Source organism: Octodon degus, unplaced genomic scaffold (genome assembly GCF_000260255.1).
Source record: "Octodon degus isolate 3935 unplaced genomic scaffold, OctDeg1.0 scaffold00160, whole genome shotgun sequence".
Classification (NCBI taxonomy): Eukaryota; Metazoa; Chordata; class Mammalia; order Rodentia; family Octodontidae; genus Octodon; species Octodon degus.
Genome location: NW_004524736.1, coordinates 2,548,811 through 2,561,697, shown reverse-complemented (window position 1 = coordinate 2,561,697; position 12,887 = coordinate 2,548,811). Strand labels below are relative to the sequence as shown.

Genomic DNA, 12,887 nt, shown 5'->3' with positions numbered 1-12,887 from the left:
ACACACACACACACACACACACACACACACACACACACACATTTCCTGATACAGATGCTCATCACTTCTAAGGAACAGAGATCACTAAAGCATAGTCCTTCTTATAGAATCATGTATCCATATTCTTAGTACAGATCATTCCATGTACCTCAAAGAAATAGCCAAAGGTTCCAATTGTATCAGATAAAGAAAGCTTCTGTGAAGGATTAAAAATGTACTAAATTCATGGAATTGTTAGATACTTTGGTTTGTTTCTGAATTCCTCTTGAGCTGTATTGCTTCCTCTCGTGTAATTGTTATCTATTCTTTCCCATTTTTTTCTTTTAACCAAAGATTTGATATTTAAATAGGCTCTTGGGTCACTTTTCTTATCAGAGATTTTATTTAAACTTTCTAATTCATCTGCTTCCCTGAGATGTGTGTCAGCAAGTAAGGGAGATTTTCTTATTTTAGAAATTCAATCAGCTTATTGGAGTGGTATAAATGCAGTTATAGGTTACTTTTCTATACATTAAAAGGTGCTGTCTATTAATGATGATGAGATTTTATAATTTAAAATACCTTTAAACCAACAATCATAAAGACATTTCCACAAAAGCAAGTACTCTTGTCAGCTCAGTGTCCTAGTGGAAAAAATCAAAGACCGACTCAGAAAATCAGAGGTACCATTCAATTATGTTCTTTGTTCTTTTTATTTGCATAACAAAGTAGCCTAAGAAGGTCATTTTCAACACAGAATAAGTACATATTTTTTAATACTTTTATAATCATACTTTATGAAAACATCCAATTGTGCCTGGGATAAAGGAAATGAACTAGATCCTTATCCCATGCAGTTGTGGAGCCAGATTATACACTGGTAATTCACGTGACATAAGTGCCCACAGTGGCGGTACTCCATATTAGCTCTTAATGGAAATCTCAAACTAGTTGCTAATTCATACCAACTTTTTTTTTTTTTGATCCTCTGGGTTAAAACTATATTGTACTTATATCTGTCTAGTGTGATACATGTGAAGCAATCATTTCCAGATTTATCATGACAGAATTTAATTATTAGTAACTATTCATTGAAAATCTATCTTACCAGATATTGGGATGTTATCAACTAAGGTTTCTATGAGAAGTACCCCTATAACCAATCATGATTGAAATGAATAACAGCTCGTTTTTGCGCACATAATAATACTACCTAAATGATGGATAAACAAGTTGATAACACAGACCTGTTGAATGCACTAACAATGAAATCCAGGCTGAAATAAATGTTGTCACTTCTAATACGCATATCCCCAAGTTTTTCAGCATGCCATATTCCATTCTCACCTGCCGGAAGGACATAAGAGCCTAGGAAACCACTTAGGAGATTAGTACTGGACTTCTTATGTGGTCTCTATCATTTTTGTCATCCAATTGGCTAGAATTAACCATCTGGCCATGACTAAGTATTATGCCTGAAAACATAGCCTAGCTATTTGCCCAGGAGAAAGACTAAGGGCTAGGATGTTCATCAAGTAGTCTGTGCTGCAAATATAGTGATAAATGTGGTGGGAGACCCTCAGCCCTCATAAGCATATAATCTAACAACACATTCCAAACACACAATATATGTTAGATAAGTATAAATACTAAGAACGAAGCAAATAACGTACATAACAGTAACTGAAAGGAATACAAACAGGCTGTTAGATATGGTGATATAACAGGCCTCTCTTTGACATCTGAAATAGACTATGAGAGCAGAAAAGGAATCAGTCAGGCCATCCACAGTGGGAAAAAGAGAATAGAACACCCAAAACTCCGAATAGAACAAGCTTCATGTGCCTACAGAACAGAAAGAAGACTAGTGTGGACAGACTATAGAAAAGACATATGAATAAACAAGTGACAACCGTGATAAGCCTTGTATGTTTTATTCTGAGTGAAACGGACAGTTGCAGGATGATTGCAAGGAGAAGAGTGCTATGGTTTGAGGTGGATCTGTGTTCACAGTAGAACCTCTGGCTGCGGGGGAGCGAGAACGTTACTGTTGCTTGGTGCAAGGCAGTGAACCTGGTAGAGTTTCATCAGTGCAGGAAGCAGTCTGGACCAGATTAGTGGAAACACACATGAAGAGATTAGGCAAACTATGCACCGTTTATGGATAGAACCTGTCAGCACCTTAGATGTAAACATGTGTTTACTTGCTTGCTTGCTTTCTTGTTTTATCTCTTGAGCAGTCCAGATTTTAAGATCTTTTTCCAGACCTGGCATCTTTCGAGACCTGAGATGGACATGGGTGAAACTGCATTCTTTTGAGGAAAAAGCTAGTGAAGGAGTTCACTGCAGCTGAGGGAGAGGCTGGAGAAGATCCTGGATCTGAAGCACTCAGCAGTAGGCCTTCTCCCCAAGGAAAGGAGGGTTTGAGTGAGGGAGCATGGACTGCTCAAATGGTTGATCTCTCAGACCTGTGCTGTATTCTTTGGTCACCACCTCTCATGGCTGGGGAGGAACAGTTTGCTAAGTACTGGAGATAAGCTTATCTGAACTGTGGCATGCTTAGGTGCAAAGCGTTCAGGGGATTTGGAAGATGGAAAATGGAATAGAAGATAATTATTTTCACTATTATTTTTATATTGATTGTAGTTTGGACAACATGTTGCATATTAGTAAAATTAATTTTATCTTTTTTTTACTTTCTGAAAACTGTTTAAATAAAATAATTAGATTTACAGAACAACTGAGCAAATGGTATAGATAACCCATGTAACATATCCTCCTACATATAATTTCCCCAATTATTGACAGCTTGCATGTGAGTGTTAGACTTGTTAAAGATCCACTGAAGTGCTATTTCGCATTGTTTCACTCCTTATGACTTACTGTTAAATGTAAGGATTTAACTTAAATTTTGACTTAATTAAATGGATAAACAATAATCAGTTGCTTACTGAGAAAGAGAAAAAAAGGACTACCTAAAGAGCATGGTGGGAAATGTAAGAATCAAATATTTTGTCTAGATAGTACCATTTTAATGTTAAGTTTTAGGTAATTAATGGAGAACAAAGTAGAGATACAGATAATTGGCCACGCATATAGCTTTGAGCCATGTCAATGAAAGTATGGGAATATATTTAAAAATCAAAACTTGCTGAGGAGTTAGAAAATAAAGAAAAGAAGAGCTTTACTGTGACAAAAGCCTGATGAGGCTTTATAGTAAGCGGAGAGCTGCTAGGACTGAGTTGTGAATTTAAGGAGATGTGTCTTCAGGGAATTCAGATTTTGAATATAAAATAAGTAAAGATAACTTTGAATCCATAACAGTGTGCAGGATGAGAAGAAGGGTCCCTTGCATCAGGGGAGGAGTGTGGCATTGATTGATCATGGCTGTGCGTTGCAATAAGAGGAAAAAGAATGTGAGTGCGGGTACAGACTAGCTTTTGTGGTAGAGGGTGGGGGAGTTCCTGTCTCATCGCTACTTTTGTTTCTGAGAGCAAGTGCAAGCCAGCTGAAATCACTGAAAATGTCCATGGTGACTGTGGGAGGAGAATGACACATGAAAGATTCAAAAGTCATCCGAGTTGAAGGTAGCCCTCGGGGCAAGTGTGACAGCACTGTGGACACAGCTGTGATAGACCATGGCAATGTTTGAAATCTGAGGTCATGAATTTGGTATATGATCAGATAATCAGGTCCCATAGTTAAAGTGAATAAAGAGACCCACACAGTCAGAGTCCTGCCCTGGGGCCTCCTTCAGCCTCATCAGGGCTTTCCAGACAGTAAACATCTTCCCGCAAATGGATTAAGGTTAGGTAAAGGGAGTGTGTGTGAAGACTTAATCCCCAGTGCTGCACTATTCATATGTGGAACCTAGGAAGGGATTGTGTCGTGAAGATTAGTCCCTTCTTGAGTTCCTTAATCTGTTGAAGAGTTCCTAAGTGGGCTAGGAAAAAGTAAAACCTAGTTTAAAGAATTATGTCACGGAGGACACAACTTTGAAGGTTGCAGCTTATCTTCCACTTCTCTTTCTGCTCCCTTTTTCTTTTTCTACTTTCTGTTTCTTCTTCTTCCTTTTTATCTCTTCCTTTTCCATATTTTTCTTTCTCTTTCTCTTCCTCCTCCTTCTTTCCTCCTTCCTACTCTCATCTCCCTCTCTTCCTCTCTTCCTTCCTCACTCCCTCCCTCCCTGCTTCCTTCCCTCCCTGCTTGCCTGCCTTCCTGCCTTCCTTCCTTCCTTCCTTCCTTCCTTCCTTCCTTCCTTCCTTCCTTCCTTTCTTCCTTCCTTCCTTCCTCCCTCCCTCCCTCCCTCTCCCACTGCAAGGAATGAGAGGTTTTGCTCCATCACATGACCCTTGTTATGATGTGGAGCCTTGCCTCAGGCAAGGTGAATATAGTAGGAGATATTTGCCATGTGAATCTTTTTTCTGAATAAAATGCCACTTAGTTTTGTTTTACTGGATAATTACTTTCAGTACAAGAGATGATCTTTTGAAAGGATAAAAACATGTTGAAAGTTGTAATCAATTGTTGGATCATTTGTGACCATCCATGGGTGTTTTTCTTACATAAACTAGAGTATCAGAGCAGTGGTTTGAGATGAATCAATGTGTAATGTTCTTTGTATGAGAAGGTTAGTGCAATTCAACTTTAATACTTGGCCAGAAAAACAGGTGAAAAAATAAAAGTGTGATCAGCAATGAAATCTGCTTAGCTATCAGTAACTCAGAAATCAAAGACATGTCAAAATTTTTATTTCATTTCTAATGTCACACTGATAATAATGTGACAGGTACTGATATGGTACTTCATTTGTGGATATAAAAATTGAAGATAGTATCCATAAAGTTCACAGTGTTATGAAATGGATGAGACAGATTTGCTTGAGAGTATTAAGGTACATGTCAGGCATGCTTTTCTGTAATTTATTGTTTGCCTACCAATACTGAGCACTGTCCTTGTGTGAGTGCTTACAAAGATAACAGGTGCACAGACACAGTCTGCCTCTCCTAAGGAGACCATGGTTTTTTGAGGACAGTAGAGAGTCCATTCACTGTTAAAAACATGGTAGATTTTCTTTTTAGTCAGTAGGTGTGAGTTAATTTTATGGTCGTGTATGGTAGAAGAGCAGAAGTGTGTGGAGTGAAGTGGATGCTTGGGCTAGTAGTTTAGGACACGAGGAGGTACCTGCAGCTCTGTTCTAGGTTTGGAAGACTAAGTTTCTACCTTGGATCTTGAGCCACATCTTGGGAAATTAAATAGAAAACTAAGGCTAGGATGAAGGAGAAAGGAGGAACAGAATTTAGGAAAGTTGCATGTACAAACACTAGACAGTAGTCCAGATCATAGTAAGTTAAGGGAAATGGATTTTAGGTTAGATATGGTATTTTTCAGAAAGAGTAGCAAGAATGGTGAGACTTCTGAAGGCCATATTTACTCACACAGAAGTTCATATATTCTCATGTAGACAGTGAGTTTCAAACACAGCAATACTACAAAACAACAGAATAATCATTAATACTTTCATAATGCTCATTCTTTCTTTACATAGATTGATTTATTTAACTCTAATTTGTCCCTGTGAAGTAGAAATCACTATTAGACCACTTTGAAGGTATGAAAAATTCAGAAAAGTAAGAACTCCTCTACAATGGTAATGTCTGCTATGATAGATCTGAAGCTATGAGCCCAATAATCTGGTGACAAAGCCCAATACTTAACAACTTTTCTATGTTGCCCATTGATGCATATTTAATTTAGTGAAACTTGATATTGAAAATGATATTTGAAGTAGCTAAGTGGAAAGTTATTTTTTGGTAATACTCACATTTTCTTGAATTGGAGAAGAAAGAAGTAGAAACATCCAACACATTAGGAATTATGCACAACCACTAAGTTTATGCATGGGATTATGTTATACAAGTAAGATTGCTTTATCTTGACAATCACTATGGCAAAAAGAAGGGACACTGCTGTTGTCAGCAATAGCAGGTCACTTGATCAAAAAAGTGACATTATTTGTAACTTTTGCTTAGTTAGGAAACTAAACATTGCTCCATTCAGTGAGAATTTAAAAATTTCCCATGTAACATCTAAATGTCAGGAATTGATGGTGTTACTGTGAAATTTATAACATCAGTATTAGCCTAGCTAAAAATCTTTTTCTCAATAGAATTTCAATAATTATTTAACCATCATTTAAAGAATTTTCAACATTATTTCTAGTATTATGTATTGCTGTTGAAAGAAAATAAATATGGAGAATAATAATATGTAATTATCCTATGCGTGGTTCTAAGCACTTCCCAATATTGATGGGTTTAATTCTTGTGACATCTATGTGAGGAAAGTGCCATTACTGCCATTTTACTGATGAAGAAACCAAGGACAAAAGAGATCAATAATTCATCTATGATTCAGGAGGAGTTGGGAAATGTTCTGGCCAGGGATTGCAAATGAGTCTTCCCTTGAAATCTAGGAAGTAATAGGACTGACTGATTGGGTAGCTTCTGTTTTCTTTCTCATCTCATTTCTTTCTGAAGTCATATCCCACATGAATGAGGGAAAGTAGCATGTTACATGGGTACCATTCACTTAGGACTTCAAACATATTCATAATAATTATTTACAGCCCTACTGTGAGCATGAATGGAGACAGGGAGGAAAGAAGAGAAGGAAGGAAAGAGGGAGGGAGAGAGATACGAGAGAGAGAGAGAGGGGAGAGAGAGAGAGAGGGGAGAGAGAGAGAGAGAGAGAGAGAGAGAGAGAGAGAGAGAGAGAGAGCGCCAGGAATGAATAGATGAAGTGTTAGTGTGGATTTGCAGCTCCTGCCACTCAGACCAATGCTCTTCCCTCCAGGCTGAGTCATCTCAATGAGCTCAGTAGTTCTTAATGAGAAGAGATGTGTGTGGTTTCATTAGTAACTTCCTGATAGGTTCTCATTTTAGGAAAAATCAAGAAAACACAACGTTAAGCATCGCTCCATTTCATACAAGGGAAGTACTATAAAGGTTGTGTGACTGATTATATTCATTTCCAAGTTACTATTTTACAAAGTCATCTACATTGCTTGGCAACTTTTTTAGAGGTTTATAATCATTGGTAATTGGTTAAACAGATAAATAAATAAGGTAAGAAACTCATTGCAAGATGAAAATATGCCAAACATTTAGCTACCAACCATTAAATGTGGCGAATATAATATGGAAGAGATATCAGTAAGAGGAAACTTTCTAATACGAAAATAAGTTAAATCCAATAACATCTGAGAAAATAAAAAAGGAAAGAGGCCTGCACAGAGAAGATAGCTACAAAGAAAAGGGATTGGTGTCAGATGAATTTGTCAAGATGGAAAATAATAATCTAGGAAGATGAAGGGAAAATCTAAAGGTTGTTAGAGAAAACCAAAGTCTGGGGATAGCAGAACTAGCTGGAAGAAGAGCGCATTGAGGTGGTGGTCTTTCCTAATCTTACATTTGTAATTATATAAAAATTAATGAGAGAAAGCTCAAGTGAGCCAGAGCTATTTAGAGAAAAGATGAAAGCTTTCAAGAGAAATGGGATTTTAAAAAGGCTACAGTTCCTGCATCCCGCTGCTCTGCCAATGTCACATTCGTCAGAGTGAATCAGGGGACGTTTATGATCTAAGTAGGACCAGGGTTTCCTATTGCTCACTGCTTTACTCACTGAGAGGTTCCCAGTGGCAGGCCACACTGATATTCACTTGGGCAGAGGTAGCAGAGGCAACGGAAAGACCACTGCTTCAGAGTGGAACTGAAGCTGAGAAAAAGAAAAAACTCTGAGCTTTCTAGCTGGGATGCTCTGCCTGGCCTTTTATAGTTCTTCTTGAATAATAGCTGTCATGCTTCAAGACATTTACACTTTTCTCTATTGACTGCCATCCTGTGTAGTCAGTATTGAAAATTCACCCAATTGACTTTTATTTATTTAGCTGCTATGTACATTGCCTATCTTGGATACTCATCATTTACTTTCTAATGTGCATAATAAAGCACATCTTCTCCTATATGTACATGAGGCTTATTTTCATGTAAAAGATATGATGCCATCAAAAATGACCTTGCATGGATCATATCTTCCTATCACACACAATATATTTTCAATGAACTATTCTTCCCTCAAGAAAAGCAAGCCTAATGCTCTATCTTGCTAAAACTTTATTAACATTGTTTTCTAAATCTTTGTAGGCAGTGCTGGCACACCTGTCACTTTTAATGAAAATGGAGATGCTCCTGGACGTTATGATATCTTCCAGTATCAAATAACCAACAAAAGTACAGAATACAAAATCATTGGGCACTGGACCAATCAGCTTCATCTAAAAGCAAGTATCAACACAGATGCACATTAATGAATGCTTTCTTTTTCAGTACATAACTTCAACCTCTGTAGAGAAGTTCCTTCAAATCTGTAAATATTTAGTGAAATCTCATTTTTTTTAAAATTGATGTGGGGCCAGGGAGATGGCTCAGTGGAATAAGTGCTTACCTGGCAAGCACAAGGGCCTGAGTTCAATCCCCAGTTCTGAAAAAAGAAAAAAAAAATGATGATACACTTACAGAAATGTACCCTTTTCAGAAGACTCACTTGTTCAAGTTCTTGCACACTTCTTATGTGTAATGTGGACATGATGTGCTGGCCTGACCTGAGTGTTTGGTGAATCATAAAGTTAGGACTTAAAAATGAAAGTGTGTACAATCTTTGGCACATTGCAAGACCATGTTGCCACAGTTGATTCATGGAAGTGAAGCATGCTCTTTATATTTCTATTACCTCTTGCAGTTGCACCATGGGGAAGTCAGTATTATCCAAGAGTGATAGATGTCATTCAGTTTACATAACTGTGCTTCAGGCTTCTGAGTCCAGTGGTCTTGAGGGTCAAGTCATATATAGTTCCTGCAATTGGCCAGGTGAGGGCAACTTGGAAAGCTCAGCACCAAGCAAAATATCCAGCCCTGGAGTGGGACAAGAGGCTTCTGAGCATTTCCTTGCCAGTGGTACCACGCATCCTCCTGCAGCGTGGCAGATATGAGCATGCTTGGCACTCAGGAACCTTGGCCAGAGTTTCATCAGGTGTGCTTCTGAGGAAGCTTCCCCAAGCCAGGCATCTCTGAGGACTTTGAGAGAGCTGCCCAGTATCTGCAACCACCCATCGTAAGGGGCTCTGGAATACAGAGTCGTGCTGTTTCATAGATAGGAGAGGTCCAGGAAATCGCAGGACACAGGACACAGGCCTGAGGAGGTTAGGGATGGTGGAATGCAGAGCTGAGGGAGGGTATCAGCAACATCATTTTATTGCCAGGAAAATACTTCTTTCACACTTTAAGAGTTCCGAAAAAAAAATAATAAAAATAAATTAAAAAAAAAAGAGTTCCGGCAATCCGAGTGCATGCTGGCTCATTTCGCTATGGACCATGGTCTTGGACAGAAATTGGGAGTTCAGCCACATAGCCACCTGTTCCCCAGAATTGGAGGGGTATTTGCAGGAATTTAGTGACCAAGGGATCTGCAACAGCAGCGATCCTTCCTTTGTAGGCAGTTAGATACTTTTAAAATGTTTCTACTAAACTAGAAACACATTCTTCCAGTGCTTCGCTGTTCCGGTGTGTAATTAATTCACTCATTCTTCTAAAGAAAGCCTTTGCTCCTCTTGATTTTAAAAGCTATGGTAGGGCCAGGGAGACGGCTCAGTGGAATAAGCGCTTCCCTGGCAAGCGCAAGAGTCTGAGTTCAATCCCCGGTTCCACAAAAAAAAAAAAAAAAAAAAAAGCTATGGTAATCCTATGAGAATGTGCTTTGTTCTTTTCCGTGTGGAACCCCTTCAAATTCCAAGAACTGGTATTTTCATACACGTTTTATTTTGCTTTTCTGTGTACAGATACATTGACCCCTCAATAATATATTTTTTGCAAAATCAGTCACCTGTGTTCTCAGCAAAGAAGTAGATGATGAGAAATAACTAAACTGGAGCATGGCTTATTGTTTCTTTGAAGTGACTCACTGCTAATTATCACAGTGCTGCCCTCAGTAACGCAGAGACAGCTTAGGTTTTGAACTACTGAAGAGTGGAAGGCTTTGTATCTACGGTTTACTACATGCAGTTGCTTCCGGAAGCTTCCCTCTGCCATTGTTCTGCATCCCAAATTGATTTATTGAAACTTAGCTTTAAAAATTCCACAGCTTCTTAATGATATGACAATCAATAGCTTTTTGACAAACTCTCTTTTGCAGGTGAATTTATGTGAAATAAAATTATCAAGCATGAGAGAAAATTTGATAAGGATTAAAACAGGGAAATATTTTTACCTGACTTTTATAGGTGCTAAAATGCCTATTATATTCTTAGGATTAGAGATTTATATAATAAAATTCAATGTTTCAGGAATATTCCCACTAATACATTAGTACCAGGATACTTAAAATAATTATACACACAATAATACATACATACATCTTTCTATGTATGCATAATGTATATTTATTATAAAAATATTGAATCTCAAGCTGTTCTTTTATGTACATTTAACGGCACATGAAAATTTTACATTTATGGCTGTGTTATTGTTCATAAAATATATCAAAACAATTTGTAAGAATTATTTCTCATGCATGATTATGGTTGCTTATAACGATACAGTAGTGCTAGTTTCTCTGCAACAGTAAAAATGCAATTCTCTGAAGAAAACAGTGAATAAGTTTGTGAAAATGTTATAAATTATGAATTGAATTCTAGAGATCATTAGGACAAAGCAAATGTCTCTTTTTAGGAGGTAGGTTATCTACTTGTGGAAGGTGAAGGAGGGCATGCTTCGAAAGCTACTGATGCAATTTTGCTTGGGTTGAAGGCAAAGCATCAGGGACTTTGCCTTAGTTTTGTTATCTTTAAAGTAGAAATAGTAGTAATAACCATGTCATGTGATTGTAATAAGAACTAAGTGAAAAATCCAAGTTAGTCTGGTGTCTGGCACAAATGAGATACAGATGCATTAGCTGTCATCAGCTTGGTTTCTCAGGGCTCTAGGGGACTGGTGTGAGATCTGACAGTGAGGGTGGTCGGTACAGAACTGAAGACGCCTAAGAAGAGGCAGTCTCTTCTTGAGCTTTTTTTAGGGAGATGAGAGAAATTTAAAAGAATCAAGCTAACTTTTGTCCCCATTGTGAGTTGTTTCATTCTTTGATATTTGGAAAAACTCTGTACTTTCAGACTACACTTTAGACACATATCTCCCCCTCCCATGGTAATGTATGTGTAGATATTGTCACTTATGCAGTTATTTATGTGTGTGTGCATGTGTGTGTGTGTGTACTTTTCAAACCATGTTTTGCCTTTGTTAAAACAAATTTTAAAATTCTATTTTAATTGAATTATAGTTTTATATATTTATATATACATAAAAATGGGGTACAATGTGTTGTTTTGGTATATATTTATGGTATTGGTATATATTTTTGGTATATGTGGAATGATTAAATAAATGAACAAGCCCATCATCTCAAATAATCATCTTTAATGAAACATTTACAATCTGTTCTTTTCGCAATTTTGAAATGTGCAGTGCAGCAATATTGCAGTCGCCATTCTATGATCCAGTGAGTGCATGGTTTCAGGTAGACTGGCAGGACAAGCACCTATTTTTAATGGCTTAGATAAGTGCGTTCAGCGCCCGTGTGACATGCTGGGGTGGGAGTGCAGTGGCCATGTGGTCTCAGGCACTCACAGTACTGGAGGGGAGGCAGTGTGAGGAGACAGGTCCCTGACGTAGGTGTGCCCATGGGTGCGCAGTGATAGGGTAGGAGAGGTGCCCACTGGTGTAGGAGGAAATACTCAGGAGGGATACTGAGAAGAGGATTTATCTTCAAGAGTACCATTTGTCCTTATGCTATTAAGTCAGATATATGATTGGTTCTACATTCTCAATGATAAGTATTTACCAGCTATTTATTGGAATAGATTCTGCTTATTTTCAAGGAGCCATTTTTTCCTGGCTGAACTCAACCAGAGAATAATTTACTACAGAGGGTAAATATGGTTAGACGTATTTGAGTAGAGCAAAATTTCCCTGGATGTACTTTAGTGAAGTGAATTAATTTCTAAAACAAATAAATGATTTCCAAAAAATGTCTGATGTATAAATTACCCTCCAAAGCATTGCCCTTTTTTATTCTGAATATTGTTCCTTTTTCTTTGGTATGGAATAAACCTAGGCATTTTATTTATCAGTGATAAGCAGTTGGTATAATTTGTTTATTCTGTTTTAGAGTTTCTGTTCAATAATATTGGTCTACACATGAAATATGCATTGTCTATCTGAGATGACTTTAGAAAAATTAGCCCTCTGTTTTGATGTGGCTGAATCTATCAAGAGACAGGTGGTCCTTATTAGCAATTACAAAACATATTGTAACTTCCAGGTTCAGAGCAGACAAAAGAACCCAACCTGCATGCAGAACAGTCATATGCTGCTTTGAATCTACAGGGAGAAGGTGGATTGAGGTTACTGGATGGGCTGAAAATAACTCAGGGCCCACTGTTGGGTGCTTTCAACCAGAGCCACAGTTTCTGAGGAATGAGACAAGGGTTTTTGCTGCTTTTGTTATTGTGCTTTCTTCTCTTTTTTCTAGTGAATAATTTCAAGATAATAGAAATAGTTATATGATACTAGAGTCACAATCACAATTAGGAATCATATAGTATTAATTTGAGGCTCACATTGAGAGTCTTCCCTGAGCCTGACTTGATTTTTTTGAGCGTGTCGCTCCATAGAAGATGATATTTTGATGAATTCCTGAGCTCTGAGTCTCAGTTTTCCCTCTTGTTAGGTGAGGAAAAGGATAGGCAAATTAGGGCTATTAATTGCATTATAATCTTTTTTTTTTAAAGTTTATTTATT

At 37.7% G+C, this 12,887-nt stretch overlaps 1 protein-coding gene across 1 annotated transcript in view; it reads left to right on the top strand.

Moving 5' to 3' along the window:
- Grm8 (glutamate metabotropic receptor 8) overlaps positions 1 to 12,887 on the top strand; it is a 963,476-nt gene that overhangs the window by 789,974 nt on the left and 160,615 nt on the right. The window contains exon 8 of the mRNA XM_004642707.2: positions 8,184 to 8,320. Coding sequence (XP_004642764.1) covers positions 8,184 to 8,320 — 137 coding nt within the window. The remainder of the gene's footprint in view (positions 1 to 8,183; positions 8,321 to 12,887) is intronic.